The following is a 26,962-nucleotide window of genomic DNA, read 5'->3' on the forward strand; positions in this document are numbered from 1 at the left end:
ATGACAGAGTCAAAGATACTAAATAATCTAAACTCCAACATGAACAAATGGCACAATTTATATTCAAGCCCATGTTTAATTCTAAAGGCTCTATTATTTCCATGGGAACACATCTTCAATTTCTGCTCCAATCCAATAATAAAACCAAAATGTTTTATTAAGAACACTTAACACAAAGGATACATCACCTACTGATTTTTTATAATAGTTTCCTTTGTAACATTCTTCCTATTGCAATTCCCATCTGCAAATTCTAGCCCCACAATTCAAAGCTACCATTTACATGAACCATTCATTCCTCTTTCAAATAAAATCATCTCAGATTTTTCCTTAAATCTTATATAGACTTACATTTTACCATATAATTGCTTTTGACCTGCCAAAACACTGTGGATTAGTGTATTTTCCTTCTGCCATTATATTCACTGCATCATTTTTATCTAAGAAGTATGGATTCTGTAACTGTATTAGGATATAGTAACAATCTGATCTTGCAAACACGTGGAAAAGTTTATTCTTCTAAATATGTCAGGGATCTACAAAGTTTCCCACAGTTCATCCAATTATTGAGTGACATTTGATGGCAATGAGACTCAATCAGTAAACAAATGTGCCAATTTCAACAATTCTATAAAAATTATTTATATACTGAAAGAATTTGGGGATCATTGAAAATGCAAAATAGACTTTCACATTCTTTCAGGAATACTTGAAAGAGTTCCTGCTCCTCTTAATGCACAACTCATTTTCTAAAAGTCTTTTGAATTATTTACTTCACAAAGTTACATAACGTATTCAAAAAAAGCATCAAATGATATTCAGAGTATTAAATTTAAAAATCACACTCAAATATTCAAAATATTAAACTAAAATTGTTCCACTCAAAATATTACAATAGAAGAATTCCTTACAGATGTAACTTTCTTACCATGGGGGTGGGGAGAAGGACAAATAAACTTATATTAATTTCTCATACAGGGCTAGGACTGAGGACTAGACTAGAGAAATTAAGTTTGCTATTTACAAGTGTGTAAACGAACTCATTTCAACTTAATGCTATAGCTTAATAAATGTGCGGGGAAAAGGAAAGGCAAAATAATATACAGCTGGAATATGTGTTGGTATTTCACCAAACATTCCAGTTGTTTGAGGGGAACAGCCATGTCAGTTCACTGAATGGGAAATGCTTGGTGGTAATGTTCGATACTATACTAAAAACTGTTCAAATCTAAGCAATCTGGAAATTATATCTAAGTGTATACTGTTCACTAAGTATTTTTCTCATTTTTAAGTTTCTATATTATAGTTTATTTTCATGATGTCTCTTTGCAAAAAATACTACTCACTTGCAAGAGATGCAAGGTGGGGTTGGATATGTATCTCTTTAAGAAGCACTGCTGCAGGAAGGTGAATGGTAAGGTCACACCAAGCCTCCTCTGGCAGAAAGATGTAGGACCAAGCAGCAGAGCGAGCTCTCCTATGCGGTGGTGTGGCTTGTAAGAGCACCTCAGCTGGCTGGGCAGTAGGACTGCTAGATGTGATTGTACCTATAAAAGATATTTTAAATGTAACAAAAACTTGCAAAAGAAACCAAACAAAGCATTGAGAATTACTCAAATAATAACAAACTAGAAAAAATTGAACATCTGATGCTATGAATGTATTTAGTATGCTTAGCATGATTTATCACAGTATTCACAAAACAGCAATACATCAAGTCAACTGGCAAGGTGACAAGCTTATTAACTGCTGCTTAATTTCTTCACACTCACATGTCAAATAAAAACTAAAGTAGTAACAACAAATCCAGCACAATTCTCAAATGATTTAAGTAAAAAACAATGTCCAGTATAACCTTCAACTTGAAAATAATCACCTTTATTCTAAGTTACTATTCATAAGTTAGAAATATGAAAAGAAAAACATAAGAAACTATGTAAGACTAGAAAAATGAGTAACTACTTAAATGTGAAGTTTCTTAAGAAGAAATCACCACTCAAAAAAAGGAACAAGTGCTTTAAAACTGATCAGAATTTACAATGAAAACTGATAGTTTTCATAAATTGTGCCTCTATTTAAACTCAGAAAAACAAACTTGACTGCTAAAGAATTACTAAAAACTTCATTTAATCACAATATTTCAAAAACTACTACCCTTTAAATCAATTGTTTATAATCAAAATGGTGATATTATAACATGATCAATTTACTTTGACAACTATTTTTGCTTATACCAGCTAATAAACTATATAAATTCTTATCAGTAAGATTTAATAATTCTTACCAAGGGGTGCGAAGTTATGGATCCCTTCTGCATTGTCAGGCTCAGAAGATAGTATTCGTGTTTTCAAAGTGCTGTCAACAGCTTTATTCGGACCACAGTCAAGAAATTTCATAATAGTTGATACCATACTTCTTGCAGTATTTACAATAGCCCTTGTACTAGTAACCATGTTGTTGCAAATGAGCTGAACACCACCTGAATTTACAAAGAATACTAAATGAAAATTATCTTAAGATAAGTAGATTTGACAATGAGTAGTCTTCACAGACTACAAAAGTGAGAACATAATATACTAGAAAAAGATTATATTTAAATGACAATTTTTGGAATTTCATCTTACCCATATCGTGGAATGCTTTCAAGGCATCACTAGTATCCAATACTCTCAATATAAACCATAACAATGGTTCAGATAACTGGCAAGTAGCAAGAGAGCCCTAAAAAAATACACATGCATACTGTGATTTTAAAATAGTAATTAATTTCTTGTGAATGAGGACAACTAAACTTCTTACTGAATGTAATATTCTTTAATTATGAAAAAACAAACAGCCTTAATCTAAATCACTACATAGGAAATGTCTGCCAAAATACCCAAGAAATCTCACCTGGATCAGAAAGGAAGTGAACAGTTTCCTCTCTGAACTAAGAGGATTTTTAAAGTATCTGTTTTTACCTACTATTATCATTTTCTACCATAATGTGCATTGATGTTGTTTTTCACTAGACACTAATTTCATTTAAAAATTGATCCTTTTTAAATATCTTTGTATCTACCATTGAATGGATGTGTGTGTGCATATGCAATAAATATTTAAGAAAATTATATTTACATATTAACATACAAAAGATTCCATAAATTATGTTTTAAAATCTGTATTAAAAAAACATTAAATGGACTAGAAGTTAAAATAATCATACTGGTTCCGAATTTCATTTTTCAAAAAGTAAATATGAAACAGTAATATTCTAACTCATTTTTCTTTTAAAATTACCCTAATCCTTTTTAACTGAAAGGAGACTATGCAACATAAGCTTGAAAACATTCATATTAAATTTTCAAAAGTAACATCTAAATAAACATTTTGGGATTCAACTATGCTATTTTCAGGAAAAATGAAAGAACTACTTCTTGGAACAATGGGAATAAATCTAAAATTTAGAAATACATTAAATGTTCTACTCTTCTATCACCATGGTTATCTTTGACAATGGCACTTCAATGAAACTTGACTTTTCAACTTCTATAATAATGTATAGTTCCACCTGACAATACTGTTCATTTTCCAAAGAATACTGTCTCTGTCCTATAAATAATTCTCTATTCCCAATGCCAGAAACTACTTAAATTACTACAGTTGTTGCTAGATTGAACTTACCTGTCTGCCCATATATCCACAGGCCATGTAGGTTAAAATTGGCTGCAGCATCATGTGGACTGTAGAAGCTTTTTTACTAAGAGTTGTCAGTATGGTAAATAATCCATCCCCAACTGATATGGCATCTAACCCTCCATGAAAGTTTTCATGTTTGGTGAGATGTAATCCACTTGCCCCTAGTTTAAATAAAAATATTACACATTTTTTAAAAACTATATCCTTAATTAAAATAGAGAAGCATGCACACACATGTGTATGTATTCATATAAATAGACCTAAAAATTAAAATACTTATCAATCATTCAGTAAAGCATCTTTTTTTGGTTTATCTTCTGATATAAGATAACTCTATTATAAAAAGAAAGAATAAAAAGAAGTTGCTCTTATATATGACTAAGGAACCTCATTCTACATAATAACTATAAATCAAAAGGAAATGAAGAGAAAATGTGATGTTATATAACTATACTTTAAAACATCTATTGAAACAGAAGATATGGGTGTTTTACTGACACAAAGAAATACCAACAAGAAAAAATACATCAGGTATGGATTTTGTCACTGTCTATAGAAGTTCAATTACTTAAAAAAATTAACACAATAGATTAGCTTTCATACAGGTAGAAGAGGTAAGCAACAATATACAAATTTGACATTAATATGGTGCCATAGAAACTTTTAAACTTTTAATAAAATTTTATATTTCATTTTTTAAGGAAATAGGAATTAAAAAATTACTGATTTCCTATTACAAAATTTGATATGAAATTCTTCAACTTTAAAACATTATAGATGCATGACTACAAAGTATGGTATCTGACTTATTTTTCCCCTAATTTAATTAGCTACAAGTCATTTTGTATTTTCTAATTTATTAAAAATTTACTAAATTTTTTAAAGTATTTTTAGTTATTTGTTGATTGAAACCCATCACTAACAAAAATTAGTCATCCTGACAAAGTTTACAATGAAGTAGCTTTATACTATAAAAAGAAAAATGAACCCATCTATTGCCGAAGAAAAGAGATAATAGTATTGGAAACAAGTAGAAGATTAATATTCTCAATACGTACCAATTATCATGGCCATGGCACTGCTATTACACAAGCCCAGAGCAGATAAAATCTGGCTCATAATCTGTTGGTTGGCTAACACTAAGTCAGCAACATACGCAGGTGATCCTTGAATACTACTACTGCTTCCATTACCATCCTTGCCTCCTGAGACTTTTTCTTCATCTGAAACACTGTCTGTCGTATTGGTGGTCACAGACACTCTTGCACTGTATTCTCTATTGCCCGAAAGAGGCAGCTGTACTAAGATATTAACCAGTTTTAACAAATCAAACATGAGTTGATCTCTTGTCATTTCACCACAAACTGCTTTTGCATCCCCTGGACGAATGAGGTTGGCAAAGAGTCCCCCAAAGCATGCTCGAGCACCCACTGAGCTATCTGATCCACTTCGAGACATGACTTTGTCTGAGCAAGTGATATAGTGGTGCACTAAAAAGGTTACAGACTCTATCACAGCAGAAATAGTACTAACTGAAACAACTTCAAAATTCTGCTCCAGTGTGAATTCTAAGAGCTTTACTTGGGCATCAAGAGGTCCTTGGCCTGTCTGGAAGGCACCCCTGCAAAAAAGAGATAGGATTAAAAATTAATCCATTTTAAATTGCTTTTTAAAAAGTAACCACCACTATACAAAAGAAAGCTAAATAATAATTAAAATCTTGGTATTCACTATTTCACTTTGTAGCAAAAGGTTTCCATCTCTTCCTGAGCTCCTCTTTGTTCTTGCTTCCATTTAACAGAAAATAAAAAATTGACTTCCCTTCCAAATAGAAAACTGAAGGAAAAGTAAATCAAAGAGGTGATAAAAGTTATAGACTCAAATATTTCTATTTTACATACCAAAAGGATTTTGATTTTCAAAAATTAAAATTCCATCAAATGATTTTTATGCATTGAAACTGAATGCTCTCAAGTTCCAATTATGCCTAAAATACTAAAACATGGAAAGACTGTCATCCTCAACCTAACAAGAAAAAAGCAAATTAACTTCAAGTCATAACTTTTCTTGAATTCATCAGAGAGCTAAGGTCAAAGGGTACCAAGAAGCCTGAAATCAATAAAAAGACAGGCACCTCCAAGAAGATGAAATACAAGGATTGGCTTTCCTGTTGCAGAATTTGGAAAAAGAAACACTGCTAATTTATAAAAGAATAAGAAGAATCCAGCTAAAATATTTAACATACTGCTAAATGCTGGGTATGTGAGGGTCTTAACACATAATCACACCCATTCACAGGTATGCGCCCTCAGCACTCCAAACACACCTTGCCCTATACATCTATCCCATCTGGCTGTTCCTCTATGAGTTCTAGAGAATTAATTGAACCTAAGGAAGGACATTGTAAAAACCCCTAAATCTGTAGCCAAATCAGACAGAAGTGTAGGCAACTAGGGACCTGGACTTGAGCAGCCCTCTGAAGTGAGGACAATCTTGTGGGACTGAGCAGTTACATCTGTGAGTCTGATGCTAACTTTGGGTGGTGTCAGAATAGGACTGAATTACAGAACAACCAGTTGGTGTTAGATAATCCAAGAATGGGTACTGAAAAATACACCATGTATCTTAGTGTTTGAGAAAAAAAAAAAAAGTATCATTAATAGGTTCCCACCATTGGAAAACAGTCAATGTTTTCCTATTCAGAAATGGCCAAGAAACAAGCCAGACTTTGGTTGACAAAAGGAGGGGGAAAAATTTCACTGAGAAAGTCCCTCTCCTGACGCAGGCACAGAGGACCTACCAAAGACTGCGTGGACAACATCAAAGAACACCTGCCTCTACTAGGAGCCTAGCAAACACAGAAAACAAGCAAAAGCACTTGGCTGCTAAAGGTGGAGCCATGGAGAGAATCCCACTGTGGTGCAAATGTATAAGGAAGAATGAAAGTTGGGGATGGAGCAAGAACACTGGAAACAACACCCTTGTACTGAAGCAGACAGAGGTGAGATTAAATTGAAGCTAATGCCACATTAAAGGTAACCATAGCAACATCAAGCCCAAACCCAGCTCAGCTCCTGAAAAGAATGCCTCAAATCCTCATACTAATCACCCAGCAGAAGAGGTTTGTCCATTTTCAGACATAAATACTATTTACTTCAGTGTCTAAAAGATACATGAATATCTAAAGCAAAAAACTGTAGGAACATATTATGTGTTTACAGCATATGTAAAAGTAAACATGGCAACTACATCACAAAAGATGGGAGAAAGAAATTGGAAGTACACTGATATAAAGTTTTGACTTTATACAAGTTATATTTGAAGGCAGACTGTGATGAATTACAGATCTGTGTTGTAAAGCTAGAGCAAACACTATAATCACAATTTTTTACTTTAAGCCAACAGTGAAAACAAAATGAAATAAAAAATATTTAAACCAAAAGTAGTCAGAAAGAGATTTTTAAGAAATAAAGAAAAGATTAAATAAATAGAAAACTGGCAAACTGATAAATTTAAGTACACTCAATTGATAATTACATTAAATGTAAACAGTCTAAACAGGTCAATTAAAAAACAGATATTGTCAAACTCTTACATAAGAAAAGATGAAAGCTCTCCAATTAATCTGACCTTTGTAAAAAGGAATACATAAAACTCAAACAAAGCAGAAGGAAATACTAAGTATTGGAGCAGAAACCAATGAAATTAGAAATAAAATAATAAAGAAAGTCAAGAAAGCTTTAAGTTCATTCTTAGAAATACCAATGATACTGATAAACTGCTAGCAAGAATGACATAATTACCAGTATCAAAAATTTTTTAAGTTATCAAACTAAATCCTATGACATTAAAAGGATTATAAGGAAGTATTACAAATAATTCAGCAACATGGATATGAACAAATTCCTTTGAGACACAAACTGCAAAAGATTATTAAAGAAAAAATAGAAAATCTGAATAATCCTCTACTGATAAAATAAATTCAAAATTCTTTTTACAATGAAAACGCTAGACCCAGGGATGCCTCAATGGTGAATACTACCAAATATTTAAGTAAGCAGTATTACCAGTTTTACACAATCTCTTCCAGAAAACAGGTAAGAGATCTCTCATTTTATGACTCCATAATTAACTTGACAAAAAAAACAAAGATATAGAATATAGAAAGCAAAGACATTATGAGAAAAATGAAACTATTCCTCATAAATATAGATTTTTAAATCCTCAACAAAATGTTAACTAATTAAATATGAAAAGGAGAATACATCATGACCAAGTGAGTGTATCTTCGGAATGCATCATGATGAACACTTAAATCAATCATGTAATTCACCAAATCTACAGACTATTTGAAGAAACTACATATGACAATTTCAAAAGATTCAGAGAAAGCATTTCACAAAATTCCAGAGTAATAGGATTTCTTAAAAAGTTTTAGCAAATTAGGAACAAAAGAACTCCCTCAACTTGCTATCTGCAAAAGAAGATATAGCTAATAACATTTGTACTTATGAAAGAATGTTTTCACAATTAGAATTAGAAAAAAACAAGAAGGGCAAATTTCACCATTTTAATTGAATATCATACTGAAGTTACTAACCAAGAAATGGCAGTAGGGTCAGGGGAGAGATACACTTTGGAAAGGAAGTAATAAAATGCTCTTTACTCACTGACCACATGACTGTGTATGAAGAAAAATTCAAAGAGGCTATATAACACTTCCCAAATTGAAGCACAGATTGATACACTGGGAAGAAAATCCATCAGGGTTTTGTTTGATTTTTTTTTTAGGGGGTGTAGGGGGATGAGAGAGTGGAGAAGAATCAGTAAAATGATTCTAAAATTTATACAGAAAAGTAAAAAATTAAAATAGTTTAAACACTTACAAAAAGAGAACAAAGCTGGAAAATCCACACTACCAGATTTCAAAAACTATAAAAGTACAAAGGCAATGTGGTACTTGAAAAAGAACAGACACAAACATCAACTCTTTTAAAGACTCCAGAAATAAAGCATAACAAATGTGGTCAACTGATTTTTGAAACGGGTTCAAACAGAATTCAATGAAAAGAAGACAGTTTTTACAAAAACACGGTATGGGAACAATTGAACATCCACAGGCAAAAAAATAAACTTTGACTCAAAATGCCACATAAACCTAAATGTAAGACGTAAAACTATAAAATTACTAGAACAAAGCAGAGTATTATCTGTATGATCTTGGGTTAGGAAAAGAATATCTTATGACACAAAAAGAATTATATATTAAGAAAAAGTTGACAAATAATGCTTCATAAAAATAAAAACAATCTGCCTTTTAAAGATATTAAGAAAATAAAAACATAATCCATAGACCAATACAAAGTATCTGCAAAACACTTATCTGATAGAGCTGAATGCACTCTTTATATTAAAACTGGGTGTATATTTTCAGCCACGTTATTAACTAAAGAAGTGCTGGCTAATCTATCAGGACACCAGAGACTTTTTTAAAAACATACAAAACAAACAACACACTAAGAGTAATCTTAGGCCATAGCCTTATGGATCCTATTTTTAAAACTATGCTACACGGAAGGCAGTATAGCACAGAGAAGACAAGAAGTGATTCTATAGCATCTTACTATGCTGATGGACAGTGACTGTAGTGGGGTATGTGGTGGGGATTTGATAATGAGGGGAATGTAGTAACCACAAAGTTGTTCATGTAAATGTATACTAATGATACCAATAAAAATAAAAAATATATTAAAAAATGAATGAACAAAAAACTATGCTAGAAAATTTATGAGTTACCTGTTGGGTGAAAGGGGGTGGAAAAATAGCTGAAAATAAATTATCTTTTTAGGCATGAATACACAGTTTGAATGTACTGAAGTTTCATACAAAAACTTACACTGTTTTGTAAGCTTAATACCCAAACCAGGCAAGGACACCACAAAAAAAGAAAACTACAGACCAGTATCCCTGATGAACATAGATGCATAATAAATACCCAACAAAATAATAGCAAACCATATTTTAAAATGTATCAAGAGGATCATACACCATGATGAAGTGGGATTCATCTCAGGGATGCAAGGATGGTACAACATTTGAAAATCCATCAACATCATCCACCACATCAACAAAAAGGACAAATAATTTTTAAATTATACCTTTTTCTCTGTGGCTTCTAATATCTTAAAATTAATATGTAAAGAAAAGAGTCATACAAGCCACAATTGGTTTTAACTATTTTCTTATATATTAAAAAATTTTTAATTCACCAGTGCTTCCAGAATGAAATTAAGAAAGATAGCAAACAGTATCTTTAACTTGTTTCTGAAACTGATGGGAATTTTTAAATGACCAAACAAGTCAAAATTTGGCTTTTCATCATATAGTGTTTTTATAATTTGAGTAAGACGACACTGTTTACATTTTAGTAAGTTTTTATTAGAAAATAACACTGTTTTATGAAATGTTCCTTAGCATGATGGAAATGATTCGTTAACACATATTATATGATAATGAACCATTTATGCATTTTAAGAATCAATCCATCATGGTTACAATTTATCCTTTTAACTTATTGGCTGATTTTGTTCATAATTTTATTTGGGATTTCCATATGAGATTACAGTATAATTTTCTTTTTTAAGCTATCTTTTTCAGGTTTTCTTATCATATATTGGTTTCAAATAAAATCACTGTTGATTTAATTCTGTATCTGTATTTTAAAGTCATTTAAAACAGCTTCAAATAAATTTCACCAAGGCGGTTTCTAGTAACTAATCTACAAAATCATTAGAAGCAAGTGGGGATCTGACACACTAATTTCCTTTCCTAATAAAGAGAATCCAGGGGTCTGGGAGATCCATAATGAAATTAAATGAAAACAATCAAGAACCACACTAATGAACCCTTCCCACTTAGTCCCTATTATTCTGCTCATCTGTTCCCAAATAAACCTTCAACAAATGGTAAGGAAAAATTTATTTTACATATTACTTCTACATCAATGTATACATATATTGAACGTTACCTTTCGGTTGAAAGTATATGAATCAGTTTTAGCAAAAATTCACTGAATATCTGAGGACATGTTGAAGAAAGATGGACTTGTAGTCGAGTAAGAAATTCTTGCATAGCTTGTGTAGCTGTTGGACCAACCTGAGGAGAAAGCAAAACAAAAAAACCCCAAAGCTAAAAACAAACCTGTACCAATTCATAAAAAACTTTTTCTAAATGTCTATGTCATCAATGAAAGAAATGATAGTGGAAACCACACTAAGTAACCTGAATTATATTTTGGAATGTTGTATACACCTCCACACATTATTTTATTCAGTCCTAATTGGCTATCATCACAAAACTGTGCAGTAATTTTGGGAAAAATAAAATCCTATTTTATACAGTGGCATGCTCCCTGACACCTAGTTCTACCATTAACTCATCATACCATTCTGGGCAATACAAATAATGTATGTTTTCTTACAAATAAATTAATGAAGTTGGAATCAGTATCTCAGGAATCTTCAGAGTCCAAATTCATGCAATCTTCATGTACAGTAATCACTGGGTAACATGCCTCTACCCCCACCAAAACTCTGGCCCAATCTAACTACAAGTAATTTCTTCTCTCCTACTTCTATGTTTGTCTCATTTATTTTACTGTTATCTACAAACTAAAGCATATTCAGTATGAGAACATCAACTAAATGTATCCAAAAGAATTTAAGCCCAAAAAGACAGAGACTCGGTAACTATTTAATATTCTTAGTACTAGTCAGTACATACACATGGCACATAGAGGCTTCTTGAATACTTTTTAGTAAGTGAACTAATATATGGGATCACAGCTACACAGCTAAGTTAGAACTTATCTAATGGCAAATCTAGAGAAGAATTTTAAAATGTTAAGAATGAAAAGATGATAGCCCTACAAGAATCTTAAATAACCTTCATTTAAAAGAAACTATGAACATTTAATATATTTTTATATGAAAAAAATATAATGAAGTAGAAATATTTTTTAAAAAGAGTACAATATAACAAAAAATGAAGCTGATATAAAGGAAATCTTAAGACTAAAAATGTTTATAAGCCCTGAATAATACATCTTGGTATTTTTTGTTAAACAAAATACTTATTATAAAATGATTAAATTAGACGAATTGTAAGTCTTGACAGTAGTGGTCACTAAACATCATACATTTTTTATTTTTTTACTTTAATTCAAAAATTTTTAAATGCTTACCTGACTTTCAGATAAACACTTTTTTAAATGCTTTTTTTCTCTAGCTATCCAAAATAAATGCTAAAAATGTGTAACTACATAAAAATCTAGTAAAAATCAAAGAAAAAAATTGACTACCTGTTATAATTCAGTTTCAGTATAGCTATTACTATTATAAATCACTTAAAACATTTTATTACATTGATAAATATCATCTATTTTTATGCTAAATACTTTAGCAATAAAACTTATATTTAGGTGCATTTTTCTTTATAATTTTAATTTTTATTGAATATTCTGGGCCTATCACTAGTTTTCCAAAGTTGTATTACCTGTGGACTGTGTTGATTTGTTCCATGCGGGCTGGTGCCAGAAAGAAATTTCACTAACACATGAATCAGGTTTGAATCTGAAACCAAGAGATGGGCAGTACTCTCCTGAGTTCCAATGGCACTGCTGGAACCGGCTATAAAACATTAAAAAAAAAAAAAGGCTCTTAATGAAAAGGACCCTGAAAAAATGGAAAGCAAGTGAGGAAAACTCACTTATTATTGGGAGTCAGTCTGTTAAGAGGGTCTGAATCTTTACAGTATTGACTAAACTGGACTCATTCTCTAGAGTCATCTACCACAGATCTTTCTCTCACCTACTCCAATCATGAAAAAGCCAAGTTTAATGTGCAGCTTATTCAGTGTAACAGTCAAGAGGAAAAGAAATATCTAAATGTTTACTGACCTTTTGGTGGGCCTATTCTTAGTAATTATCTCAGCCTATCAGAAATAGAGATGTACTTTTCAGGTAAATTTTAACTCAGCTTTCTAACATACACTAAGACAAAAAACATCCATTTTTTTGCATGTAATTAGCATAAAATCTTGTATACTTAACTGATTTATAAGTAACATGCTAATTTTCTGAACTGAATAAAATATCCTGAGTTAACGCTACCTTCAGAATCAGACAATAATGCTTTTGATGCCAAATTTGGGAAATATATTCCAAATGAAAAAAAGGAGTATCACTTTGATACTACCCAATGATTCAAACCTATCAATTTGATAGACCTTTCTATTTAATGACATTAATCCTAAACAGAATGGGGATGAAATTCACCTACCTGCTGTAATAACCTACAGAAATCAATTCACAAAAGGCTAGTCCTTGTTCTAGTATGAATTTTCATCCCTATATCACAACAATCTCAAGAATGCCAGAAAAAAACCTGTATCTACATGTGAAAAGTAAAGCCCATAAGCGCTACAGAAGATAATGTAGGAGACTATCTTCAGGGCTTTGGGACAGATAAAACCATAGAAAGCACTAGAAGTTCCTTTCTAAGAAGGTTCAGAAATTATTTTACTATCTTAATGAAAAATTTAAAAATCGTGGGGGTGAGGATAGTAGAAAAGTTAACAGGACATTAAAAATTGAGAAAAAGCAATTACTTTGAAGGAACATAGCTTTTAAAAGTGGGAAACAAACTGAGGAACCTAGTCATGTATGTTCATGACTATTATAATGATAAATCATTTTTAAGTACAAAGGTACTTTAAAAGTAACAACCAGCATAAAGCAGAGCAACGGTAAATATTTAACCTTGTACTCTAAAAACAACTTTATTGTAATAACTATTAAATTTTTAGAAGGTATAATATGATTTGAACTTGGTGGTACATATGAAAGTACTTATATTGTCAATATATTATCAAAGTAAAGAAGCACAAGCATAAGATATATAAGAACAAATTGAGAAGAGACATAGTCAAAGAAGAAATTCAATCATTTTCACAACTACATCACTTCTTGAAAAAAAAGTTTTTAAGAATCTGAGAGCAAAAATAATAAAGTATATTTAAAGGAATTTAAAGGAATAACAGATTTAAAGGAAAAAATTCATGAACTTACAATTAAGCTGCATATTGGTCATGAGCGTTAGACTATGAAGCACAAGGCACCATGTCCGGAGCAGAGTATTGGGATACCAAGCTAACACTGTGAGAAAGCTTGTTATTGATGCTGGCAGAAAAAAGAAAGGGAAAATTTTCTTTACTTAGAAAAATCAAACGTCTACTAAGAATTAAAATAGGAAAGAATGAATTAAGGAATAAGACTTTTTTTTCTTTAAATCAACTCACTTACCTAGTCTCCTCAAAACATATAAATGAAGAGTTCTCGGCTAAGTTTAAAGCTCAGCCAATAACACATAAAATAACATTATCGCTATAAACATATCATCGTTTCCAAAGTACAGGCATTTCTAGTGCAACACAATTTGTGTTTTACTAATAACCCCCACATTCTACAGCAACAAAAATTTAAAATAAAAGGGTATACTAGAAAAACAGGGAGAGGGGCCAACTATTCAAAACCAAAGTAACTTTACAACAAAAGCACAAACTAAAACAGCAATTAGGTCACCTGCAAGGGCCAAATGAGAATTAACTAAGACAGCTGAAGAAGCCAAAGAAGTTATTCAAAAATACACAAACATAATACAGTGGCCAGACTGGGCTCTTAAAATACCTGTTAAAAATGGCTGACTACAGATTTCAGGTAGGAAATACAGAGAGGCTGGAACACTTATCATACATAACCTAACAAAAACATACTCATGTGTTAAAATTAAAAAATAAAAAAGAAACATCTTCTTGGCCAAAAACAGCACAATTTTCACATCAATAAGCCTAACTACTATAATAGAAATATAAGAAATGTTTTTAAATTCACAAACATACAGGTATTTATTAAGGAAACAAAAGGCCATGCATGTGAATTTAGACTGTCAAGCAGTTCATTTAAAAACTATTTTTAAAAAACAAAAAATTTCCAGCATTTTTCTGACCTCTATTACATAAGATTATACCACCAAAGCTTATCCTTATGAAGTATTTCAGATAATAAATGAAGAAGGAAAGGCAGAATTAGACTGTCCTCATTTTGGGACCTCTAGTGAAATATTACTGACTCTAGTCATTAATAGACTGAGCATTAGTGTTACTTAACATTCTAAAAACAAAGTACAAAACAGTCTTTAAAAAAGAAAAAAATGATTGGAGGATTAAAGATGGCAGCGTGATAAGTGAGACAAAAACCTCCTACAAAATCACATATAATATGAAAATATAGTTAATACAACTAATCCTGCAAGAGCAACAGGAAAGAAGGCTGTGCCAGACTGTATACACCTGGAGAAAAGAACACATCTCAAGGAACAGGGCAACATACCAAAGCCTTGATCTGGCAGGACCCAAGCCCTTCCCCCACCCCAGCTCACTGGCAGGAGGAAGAGAAACGGAGTGGGGAGAGGGTGGAGGCCTAGGACTGCTGAACAAACAGCCATGGAGATCTGCTCTGGGAGCAAAAACCTAAAATACACGGTGCTCTGGAGATTAGTGGGGTTGGAAAGCTAAGGTAGGTGGAATACTTGGAGACACTCAGATTCTAGCTGCTTATGGAAAACAGGAATCCATATCTGGCCGCTGTAGGGCAAAAGAAAGGCGGGCAGTCTGAGAGACTTCCCAACAGCAAAAGGGCAGCTAAAGGGGAAAGGACTGCACAAAGCTTGCTGCTCAGGAGAAAGGACAGGTTGACAAAATTGTCCAGGTGCACTCTGCCCAGCAGATTGGGAACTTTCAGGAGCTTCAGGCGCTCCATGCCCCTAGCTGGATATGCAGCTCTTAGGCCCCCAACTGTGACACGAGGCCTGTTGCACCTTTCTCCCAGCCAGCACCAGCTCACAAACCAGCTGCCCCACCATTGCACCAGGCCAGGCAAAGGAAGCAACTGCCCATGGCAGCCACATCTGCAAACCATAGAGGATTCTCTCTGCACACTCGGCCAACTGGCCCTGGCAGTGGAGACAGTTACTGCAGGGAAACAGGAAACACCTCTTTCCACCCAACAGGCAACACTGCCTGCTCACCTGCGAACCCCGCCATCCCCCCAGGAGCTGAGCAGCCAGAGAGCAGAGCCTCTGGGCACTGTAGATTGCCACCTACAAATACGAAACATCAAAAGAACCTGGTTAAAACCGAAATCCCACAAACCCAGGAAGAGGGCCAAGTGAAAGTAAAATCATCAATCTTCCTGAATGAGATTTCAAAATAAAAATCATAAACATGTTCAAAGAGTTACAGAAAAATATTCAAAACTCAGGGAGAATTCAGTAATATAGAGATGCCCTCTCAAAAAAAAGAATTCAGGAATATGATTCAATCATTAAAGAATACAGTATCTGAAATGAAACAGACAATGGAGGGATTCAGAAGCAGAATACATAAAGTAAAGGAGACAGTAAATGAAATAGAAATTAGAACAGGACTACAAAAAAAACTGAGGGACAGAGAGAAAAAAAGATCTCTAGTAATGAAAGAATATTGAAAAGAACTGTGTGACCAATCCAAATGGAACAATATTCACCAGAAGAAGAAAAGAGAAAAAAAGGGATAGAAAGTGTCTTTGAGAAGGTAATTGATGAAAATTTCCCCAGTCTAGGGATGGAAACAGTATCTCAGGCCATGGACGTAAACAGATCTCCCAATAAAAGGGACCCAAAGAAGACACCAAGACATATAATTATTAAAATGGCAAAGATCAAGGATAAGGACAGATTATTAAAAGCACCAGAGAGAGAAAAAAGATCACATACAAAGGAAAGCTCATCAGGCTATCATCAGACTTCTCAAAGGAAACCTTACAGGCCAGAAGGGAGTGGCATGATATATTTAATGCAATGAAACAGAAGGGCCTCAAACCAAGAATACTCTACCCAGCAAGATTATTATTTAAATTGGAAGGAGGGATTAAACAATTTCCAGATAAGCAAAAGCTGAGAGAATTTACTTCCCACAAATCATTTCTACAGTGCATTTTGGAGGGATTACTCTGGATGGAACTCTTACTCATGCTAAATAGCTGTCACCAAAGGACATAAAACCACAGTAAAGAAAATAGAACAAGTAATGAATAAGTAGATACAAAATCAAATCAACCATCCCAAAGTCAGTCAAAGGATAGAAAAGAGTACAGAATATGATACCTAATATATAAACACAAAAAAAAACACCTTTATATTGTGTTTGCAATAGCATACTAAGTGAGTTAAATTAGACTGTCAGATAGTAAGGAAGTCACCCTTGTAACTTTGGTAACCACAAATCGAAAGCCTGCAATGAAAATAAAGACAATACCTATCGATAATTACCCTAAATGTAAATGATCTGAATACACCAATCAAAAGAAATAGTCACTGAATAGATAAAAAACAACGCCCGTCTATGTGCTGCCTACAAGAGACTCACTTCAAACCCAAAAAAAAACCATAGACTACAAGTGAAGGGATGGAAAAAAGATATTTCATGCAACTAACAGAGAGAAAAAAGCAGGAGTTGCAGTACTTGTATCAGACAAAATAGACTTTAAAACAAAGAAAGTAACAAGAGACAAAGAAGGACATTAAACAATGATAAGGGGTCAATCCAACAAGAGGATATAACCATTATAAGTTTCTATGCACCCAAAACAGGAGCACCTACATATGTGAAACAAATACGAACAGAATTAAAAGGTGAAACAGAATGCAATGAATTCATTTTAGGAGACTTCAACACTCCACTCTCTCTAAAGGACAGATCAACCAACCAGACAGAAAATAAATAAGGACACAGAGGCACTGAATAACACAATAGAACAGATGGACCTAACAGACATCTACAGAACACTCCACCCAAAAGCAGCAGGACACACATTCGTCTCATGTGTACATGGAACATTTTCAAGAATAGATCATATACTAGGCCACAAAAAGAGCCTCTGTAAATTCAAAAAGATTGAAATTGTACCAACCATCTTCTCAGACGACAAAGGTATGAAACTAGGAATAAATTATGCAAAGAAAACAAAAAAGCCCACAAACACTTGGAGGCTTAACAACATGCTCCTAAGTAATCAATGGATCAATGAAAAAATAAGAACAGAGATCAAGCAATATATGGAGAAAAATGACAACAATAATTCAACAGCGCAATATCTTGGGATGCAATGCAGGCTGTGCTAAAATGCAAGTATATTACAAAACAGACCTACCTAAGGAAGAAGAACAATCCATATGAACAGTCTAAAGTCACAATTAATGAAACTAGAAAAAGAAGAAAAAATGAGGCCCAAAGTCAGTAGAAAGAGGGACATAATAAAGATGAGAGCAAAATAAATAAAATCAAGAATAGAACAATAGTAAGAAACAATGAAAGCAGGAGCTGGTTCTTCAAGAAAATAAACAAAATAAATAAACCCCTAACCAGACTTATCAAGAAAAAAAGAGAGTCTACGCACATAAGCAGAATCAGAAATGAGAAAGGAAAAATCACTATGGACATTACAGAAATACAAAGAATTATTAGAAAATACTATGAAAAATTATATGCTAAAAAACTGTATAACCTAGAAGAAATGGACAACTTCCTAGAAAAATACAACTTTCCAAGACTGACTCAGGAAGAAACAGAAAATCTGAACAAACCAATTACCAGCAACAAAATTGAACTGGTAATCAAAGAACTATCTAAGAACAAAACACTTGGACTATATGGCTTCACCGCAGAATTTTATCAAACATTTAGTGAAGACGTAATACCCATCCTCCCTAAAGTTTTCAAAAAAGTAGAAGAGGAGGGAATACTTCCAAACTCATTCTATGAGGCCAGCATCACTCTAATACCAAAATCAAACAAAACACCACAAAAAAAGAAAATTACAGACCAACATACCTAATGAACATAGATGAAAAAATACTCTTCAAAATACTAGCAAGCCGAATTAAAAAATATATCAAAAAGCCATCATGATCAAGTAGGATTTATTCCAGGGATGCAAGGATGGTACAATATTAGAAAATTCATCAACATCATCTACCACATCTACAAAAAGAAGGACAAAAACTACATGATCATCTCCATAGATGCTGACAAAATTCAACATCCATTCATGATAAAACCTCTCAACAAAATGGGTACAGAGGGCAAGTACCTCAACACAATAGAGGCCATATATGAAAAAACCACAGTCAACATCATACTTAACAGTGAGAAGCTGAAGACTTCTCCTTTAAGATTGGGAACAATACGAGGATGCCCACTCTCACCACTTTTACTCAACATAGTTCTAGAGGTCCTAGCCACAGCAATCAGAGAACACAAAGAAATAAAAGGAGTCACTGCAGATGACATGATATTGTACACAGAAAACCCTAAAGAATCCAACCCAAAAATACTATAGTAACTGAATTCAACAAAGTTGCAGAATACAAAATTAATGCACAGAAATCAGTTGCATTCCTATATACTAACAATGAACTAGCACTAAGAAAAATCAAAAGAACAATGGCATTCACAATTGCATCAAAAAGAAGGAATAAACCTAACCAAGGAAGTGAAAGACCTATACCCTGAAAACTACGAGACACTTATGAGAGAAATTAGATACCAATAAATGGAAATACATCCCGTGCTCATGGATAGGAAGAATTAATATTGTCAAAATGGCCATTCCATTTAATGCAATCCCTATCAAAATACCAATGGCATTCTTCAATGAACTAGAGCAAATAGTTCTAAAATTCATATGGAACCACAAAAGAATTCTGAATACCAAAACAATCCTGAGAAGGAAGAATAAAGTGGGAGGAGGCTGCTGGTTACACTCCCCAACTTCAAACTCTACTACAAAGCCACTATAATCAAGACAATTTGCTACTGGCCCCATACACAAAAGTAAACTTGAAATGGATCAGAAACATGAATGTAAGTCATGAAAGCATAAAATTCTTAGAAGAAAACAGAGGCATAATCTCTTGAATATAAACATGAGCAACTTTTTCCTGAACACATCTCCTCAGGCAAGGGAAACAAAAGCAAAAATGAAAAAATTGGACTACATCAAGGTAAAAGGCTTCTGTACAGCAAAGGACACCCTTGGCAGAAGAAAAAGGTGTCCTACAGTATGGGAGAATATATTTGTAATTGACATATCTGTCAAGGGGTTAACATCCAAAATATATAAAGAACTCACATGCCTCAACACCCAAAAAGCAAATAATACAATTAAAAAGTGGGCTGTGAATATGAACAGACACTTCTACAAAGAAGAAATTCAGATGGCCATCAGGCACATGAAGAGATGCTCCACATCACTAATCAACAGGGAAATGAAAATTAATAGCACAATGAGATAACACCTCACATCAGCTAGGACAGCCAAGATAGAATAGACTAGGAACAACAAATGCTGGAGAGGATGCGGAGTAAGGGGAACACTCCTACACTGCTGGTGGGAATGTAAATTAGTTCAACCATTGTGAAAAACAATATGGAGATTCCTATAAAATTAAAAATAGAAATACCATTTAACCTGGGAATTCCTTACCTAGGAATTTACCCAAGGATAACAAGTTGTCAGATTCAAAATGACATATGCACCCCTATGTTTATCACAGCACTATTTACAATAGCCAAGAAATGGAAGCAACCTAAGTGTCCATCTGCAGATGAATGGATAAAGAAGAGGTGGTACATATACACAATGGAATATTATTCAGCCATAAGACAGAAACAAATCCTACCATTTGCAAGAACATGGATGGAGCTGCAGGGTATTATGCTCAGTGAAATAAGCCAGTTGGAGAAAGACAAGTACAAAATGATTTCCCTCATTTGTGGAGTGTAATAATGAAGCAAAACTGAAGGAACAAAACAGCAGCAGACTAACAAACTCAAAGAAGGGACTAGCAATTACCAAAGGGGAGAAGGGGGAGGGAGGGAGAAGCAATTGAGTGGTATTATGATTGGTACACATGGTTTGCAGCGGGGGAGGTGGGGGTCATGGGGAAGACAGCGTAGCACAGAGAAGACTAGTAGTGACTTTGTGGCATCTTAGTACATTGATGGACAGTGACTTCAATGGAGTATGGGGGGTACTTGATAATATGGAGGAATGTAGTTTTTCATGTGAAACCTTCAGAACTGTGTATATCAATGATACCTTGATAAAAATAAAGAAAGAAAGAAAAGAAAAACATCAATTAAGCTTCTGGCCTAACTACCAGTTCAAGGATGTCACAGAGATACAGTCATTAAATAATAGGACCCTTGAAATCCTGAAAGACAAATGACCAAATTCTGTGGCAAATAACTTTACAAGGAGATAAAAATGACATGGAGGGAGGGGAGGGGCGGAAGATGGCGGCGTGAGAAGAGCAGCGGAAATCTCCTCCCAAAACAACATATATCTATGAAAATATAACAAAGACAACCCTTCCTAGAATAAAGACCAGAGGACAAAGGACAATATCCAGACCACATCTGCACCTGAGAGAACCCAGCGCCTCGTGAAGGGGGTAAGATACAAGCCCCGGCCCCGCGGGAGCCCAGCGCCCCTCCCCCCAGCTCCCGGCGGGAGAAGAATAGGCAGAGCGGGAGGGAAACGGAGCCCAGGACTGCCGAACACCCAGCCCCCGCCATCCGGGCCAGAGTGCAGGGCGCTCGATACTAGGAAAACAGGGCAGCAAGAACAGTGAGCAGGCACTGGAGGCTGGGCGCCAGAAGACATAAGAAAAGTGCGCGACCATTTTCTTTTTGCTTTTTTACTGTTTTGTTTTGGCGAGCACTTTTTGGAAGTCTTAAAGGGATAGGGACCCCAATACTAGGGACACAGGGCAGAAAGACCGGTGAGCAGAGGCCTGAGGCTGGCACCGGAGAATAAAGAAAAACGAACAACCACCTTATTTTTTTTTTTAATTAAAAACTTTCTTTTTTTTTTTAATTAAAAAAATTTTTTTCTTTTTTTTTTTGGTGGTCGTTGTTTTGTTTTGGCGGGTGCTTTTTGGAAGTCTTAAAGGGGCAGGGCGGATCACTTAATCCAGAGGTAGGGAATCCGGGGATCTCTGGGCACCCTAACCCCTGGGCTGCAGGGAGCAGGGAGGCCCCTTGCGGAGATAAATAGCCTCCCAGCCGCTCCTGCTCCAACGCGACTCCACCATTTTGGAGTAGCTGCCCGAGCCAGGCCACGCCCACAGCAACAGCGGAGATTAACTCCATAGCAGCCGAGCAGGAAGCTGAAACACTATCTGCGCACAGCTGCACAGGACAAACCACTAGAGGTCGCTGTTCTCCCAGGAGAGGAGTGCCACAAACAAACAAGAAAGGAAGTCCTTCCAGCCGTCACTCGTCCCAGCTCTGCAAACTATTCCTATCACCATGAAAAGGCAAATCTACAGGCAGACAAAGATCACAGAGACAACACCAGAGAAGGAGACAGACCTAACCAGTCTTCCTGAAAAAGAATTCAAAATAAGAATCATAAACATGCTGACAGACATGCAGAGAAATACACAAGAGAAATGGGATGAAGTCCGGAAGGAGATCACAGATGCCAGAAAGGAGATCGCAGAAATGAAACAAACTCTGGAAGGATTTATAAGCAGAATGGATAGAATGCAAGAGGCCATTGATGGAATTGAAATCAGAGAACAGGAACGCATAGAAGCTGACAGAGAGAGAGATAAAAGGATCTCCAGGAATGAAACAATATTAAGAGAACTGTGTGACCAATCCAAAAGGAACAATATCCATATTATAGGGGTCCCAGAAGAAGAAGAGAGAGGAAAAGAGATGGAAAGTATCTTAGAAGAAATAATTGCTGAAAACTTCCCCACACTGGGGGAGGAAGTAATCGAACAGACCACGGAAATACACAGAACCCCCAACAGAAAGGATCCAAGAAGGGCAACACCAAGACACATAATAATAAAAATGGCAAAGATCAAGGACAAGGAAAGAGTGTTAAAGGCAGCTAGAGAGAAAAAGGTCACCTATAAAGGGAAACCCATCAGGCTAACGTCAGATTTCTCAACAGAAACCCTACAGGCCAGAAGAGAATGGCATGATATATTTAATACAATGAAACAGAAGGGCCTTGAACCAAGGATACTGTATCCAGCACGACTACCATTCAAATATGACGGTGGGATTAAACAATTCCCAGACAAACAAAAGCTGAGGGAATTTGCTTTCCACAAACCACCTCTACAGAACATCTTACAGGGACTGCTCTAGATGGGAGCACTCCTAGAAAGAGCACAGCACAAAACACCCAACATATGAAGAATCGAGGAGGAGGAACAAGAAGGGAGAGAAGAAAAGAATCTCCAGACAGTGTATATAACAGCTCAATAAGCGAGCTAACTTAGGCAGTAAGATACTAAAGAGGCTAACCTTGAACCTTTGGTAACCACGAATTTAAAGCCTGCAATGGCAATAAGTACATATCTTTCAATAGTCACCCTAAATGTTAATGGGTTGAATGCACCAATCAAAAGACACAGAGTAACAGAATGGATAAAAAAGCAAGACCCATCTATATGCTGCTTACAAGAAACTCACCTCAAACCCAAAGACATGTACAGACTAAAAGTCAAGGGATGGAAAAACATATTTCAGGCAAACAACAGTGAGAAGAAAGCAGGGGTTGCAGTACTAATATCAGACAAAATAGACTTCAAAACAAAGAAAGTAACAAGAGATAAAGAAGGACACTACATAATGATAAAGGGCTCAGTCAAACAAGAGGATATAACCATTCTAAATATATATGCACCCAACACTGGAGCACCAGCATATGTGAAACAAACACAAACAGAACTAAAGTGGGATATAGACTGCAATGCATTCATTCTAGGAGACTTCAACACACCACTCACCCCAAAGGATAGATCCACTGGGCAGAAAATAAGTAAGGACACGGAAGCACTGAATAACACAGCAGAGCAGATGGACCTAATAGACATCTATAGAACTCTACATCCAAAAGCAGCGGGATATACATTCTTCTCAAGTGCACATGGAACATTCTCCAGAATAGACCACATACTAGGCCACAAAAACAGCCTCAGAAAATTCCAAAAGATTGAAATCCTACCAACCAACTTTTGAGACCACAAAGGCATAAAACTAGAAATAAACTGTACAAAGAAAGCAAAGAGGCTCACAAACACATGGAGGCTTAAGAACACGCTCCTAAATAATCAATGGATCAATGACCAAATCAAAATGGAGATCCAGCAATATATGGAAACAAATGACAACAACAGCACTAAGCCCCAACTTCTGTGGGACACAGCAAAAGCAGTCTTAAGAGGAAAGTATATAGCAATCCAAGCATATTTAAAAAAGGAAGAGTAATCCCAAATGAATGGTCTAATGTCACAATTATCAAAATTGGAAAAAGAAGAACAGATGAGGCCTAAGGTCAGCAGAAGGAGGGACATAATAAAGATCAGAGAAGAAATAAATAAAATTGAGAAGAATAAAACAATAGCAAAAATCAATGAAACCAAGAGCTGGTTCTTCGAGAAAATAAACAAAATAGATAAGCCTCTAGCCAGACTTATTAAGAAGAAAAGAGAGTCAACACAAATCAACAGTATCAGAAACGAGAAAGGAAAAATCACGACGGACCCCACGGAAATGCAAAGAATTATTGGAGAATACTATGAAAACCTATATGCTAACAAGCTGGGAAACCTAGGAGAAATGGACAACTTCCTAGAAAAATATAACCTTCCAAGATTGACCCAGGAAGAAACAGAAAATCTAAACAGACCAATTACCAGCAACGAAATTGAAGCGGTAATCAAAAAACTACCAAAGAACAAAACCCCCGGGCCAGATGGATTTACCTCGGAATTTTATCAGACATACAGGGAAGACATAATACCCATTCTCCTTAAAGTTTTCCAAAAAATAGAGGAGGAGGGGATACTCCCAAACTCATTCTATGAAGCTAACATCACCCTAATACCAAAATCAGGCAAAGACCCCACCAAAAAAGAAAACTACAGACCACTATCCCTGATGAACGTAGATGCAAAAATACTCAACAAAATATTAGCAAACCGAATTCAAAAATACATCAAAAGGATCATACACCATGACCAAGTGGGATTCATCCCAGGGATGCAAGGATGGTACAACATTCGAAAGTCCATCAACATCATCCACCACATCAACAAAAAGAAAGACAAAAACCACATGATCATCTCCATAGATGCTGAAAAAGCATTTGACAAAGTTCAACATCCATTCATGTCAAAAACTCTCAACAAAATGGGAATAGAGGGCAAGTACCTCAACATAATAAAGGCCATCTATGATAAACCCACAGCCAACATTATATTGAACAGCAAGAGGCTGAAAGCATTTCCTCTGATATCGGGAACTAGACAGGGATACCCACTCTCTCCACTGTTATTTAACATAGTACTGGAGGTCCTAGCCACAGCAATCACACAAAATAAAGAAATACAAGGAATCCAGATTGGTAAAGAAGAAGTTAAACTGTCACTATTTGCAGATGACATGATACTGTACATAAAAAACCCTAAAGACTCCACCCCAAAACTACTAGAACTGATATCGGAATACAGCAAAGTTGCAGGATACAAAATCAACACACAGAAATCTGTGGCTTTCCTATATACTAACAATGAACCAACAGAAAGAGAAATCAGGAAAACAACTTCATTCACAATTGCATCAAAAATAATAAAATACCTAGGAATAAACCTAACCAAAGAAGTGAAAGACTTATACTCTGAAAACTACAAGTCACTCTTAAGAGAAATTAAAGGGGACACTAACAGATGGAAACTCATCCCTTGCTCGTGGCTAGGAAGAATTAATATCGTCAAAATGGCCATCCTGCCCAAAGCAACATACAGATTTGATGCAATCCCTATCAAACTACCAGCAACATTCTTCAATGAACTGGAACAAATAATTCAAAAATTCATATGGAAACACCAAAGACCCCGAATAGCCAAAGCAATCCTGAGAAAGAAGAATAAAGTAGGGGGCATCTCACTCCCCAACTTCAAGCTCTACTATAAAGCCATAGTAATCAAGACAATTTGGTACTGGCACAAGAACAGAGCCACAGACCAATGGAACAGACTAGAGAATCCAGACATTAACCCAGACGTATATGGTCAATTAATATTTGATAAAGGAGCCATGGACATACAATGGCGAAATGACAGTCTCTTCAACAGGTGGTGCTGGCAAAACTGGACAGCTACATGTAGGAGAATGAAACTGGACCATTGTCTAACCCCATATACAAAAGTAAACTCAAAATGGATCAAAGACCTGAATGTAAGCCATGAAACCATTAAACTCTTGGAAGAAAACATAGGCAAAAACCTCTTCGACATAAATATGAGTGACCTCTTCTTGAACATATCTCCCCGGGCAAGGAAAACAACAGCAAAAATGAGTAAGTGGGACTATATTAAGCTGAAAAGCTTCTGTACAGCAAAAGACACCATCAATAGAACAAGAAGGATCCCTACAGTATGGGAGAATATATTTGAAAATGACACATCCGATAAAGGCTTGACGTCCAGAATATATAAGGAGCTCACACGCCTCAACAAACAAAAAACAAATAACCCAATTAAAAAATGGGCAGAGGAACTGAAGACAGTTCTCCAAAAAAGAAATACAGATGGCCAACAGACACATGAAAAGATGCTCCACATCACTAATTATCAGAGAAATGCAAATTAAAACTACAATGAGGTATCACCTCACACCAGTAAGGATGGCTGCCATCCAAAAGACAAACAACAACAAATGTTGGCGAGGCTGTGGAGAAAGGGGAACCCTCCTACACTGCTGGTGGGAATGTAAATTAGTTCAACCATTGTGGAAAGCAGTATGGAGGTACATCAAAATGCTCAAAACAGACTTACCATTTGACCCAGGAATTCCACTCCTAGGAATTTACCCTAAGAACGCAGCAATCAAATTTGAGAAAGACAGATGCACCCCTATGTTTACTGCAGCACTATTTACAATAGCCCAGAATTGGAAGCAACCTAAATGTCCATCAATAGATGAATGGATAAAGAAGATGTGGTACATATACACAATGGAATACTACTCAGCCATAAGAAAAGGGCAAATCCAATCATTTGCAGCAACATGGATGGAGCTGGAGGGTATTATGCTCAGT

The 26,962-nt window shown here is 35.1% G+C and overlaps 1 protein-coding gene across 19 annotated transcripts in view; it reads right to left on the minus strand.

Annotated features, from left to right (window-relative positions):
- The window catches only part of BIRC6 (baculoviral IAP repeat containing 6), a 285,292-nt gene that overhangs the window by 131,947 nt on the left and 126,383 nt on the right, over positions 1 to 26,962 (minus strand). For all 19 annotated transcript variants that reach the window (XR_008995888.1, XR_005033811.2, XR_008995886.1 and 16 more), the window contains 8 exons: positions 13,805 to 13,915; positions 12,232 to 12,365; positions 10,706 to 10,833; positions 4,737 to 5,299; positions 3,664 to 3,839; positions 2,625 to 2,721; positions 2,285 to 2,479; positions 1,347 to 1,547 (listed from right to left, as the gene is read on the minus strand). Coding sequence is in view for 15 of the 19 variants with exons in the window: in XM_036931659.2 (XP_036787554.2) it covers positions 1,347 to 1,547; positions 2,285 to 2,479; positions 2,625 to 2,721; positions 3,664 to 3,839; positions 4,737 to 5,299; positions 10,706 to 10,833; positions 12,232 to 12,365; positions 13,805 to 13,915 (1,605 nt within the window). In the remaining 4 variants the exon portion in view is untranslated. The remainder of the gene's footprint in view (positions 1 to 1,346; positions 1,548 to 2,284; positions 2,480 to 2,624; positions 2,722 to 3,663; positions 3,840 to 4,736; positions 5,300 to 10,705; positions 10,834 to 12,231; positions 12,366 to 13,804; positions 13,916 to 26,962) is intronic.

The sequence above is a fragment of the Manis pentadactyla genome, chromosome 2 (genome assembly GCF_030020395.1).
Source record: "Manis pentadactyla isolate mManPen7 chromosome 2, mManPen7.hap1, whole genome shotgun sequence".
NCBI lineage: Eukaryota > Metazoa > Chordata > Mammalia > Pholidota > Manidae > Manis > Manis pentadactyla.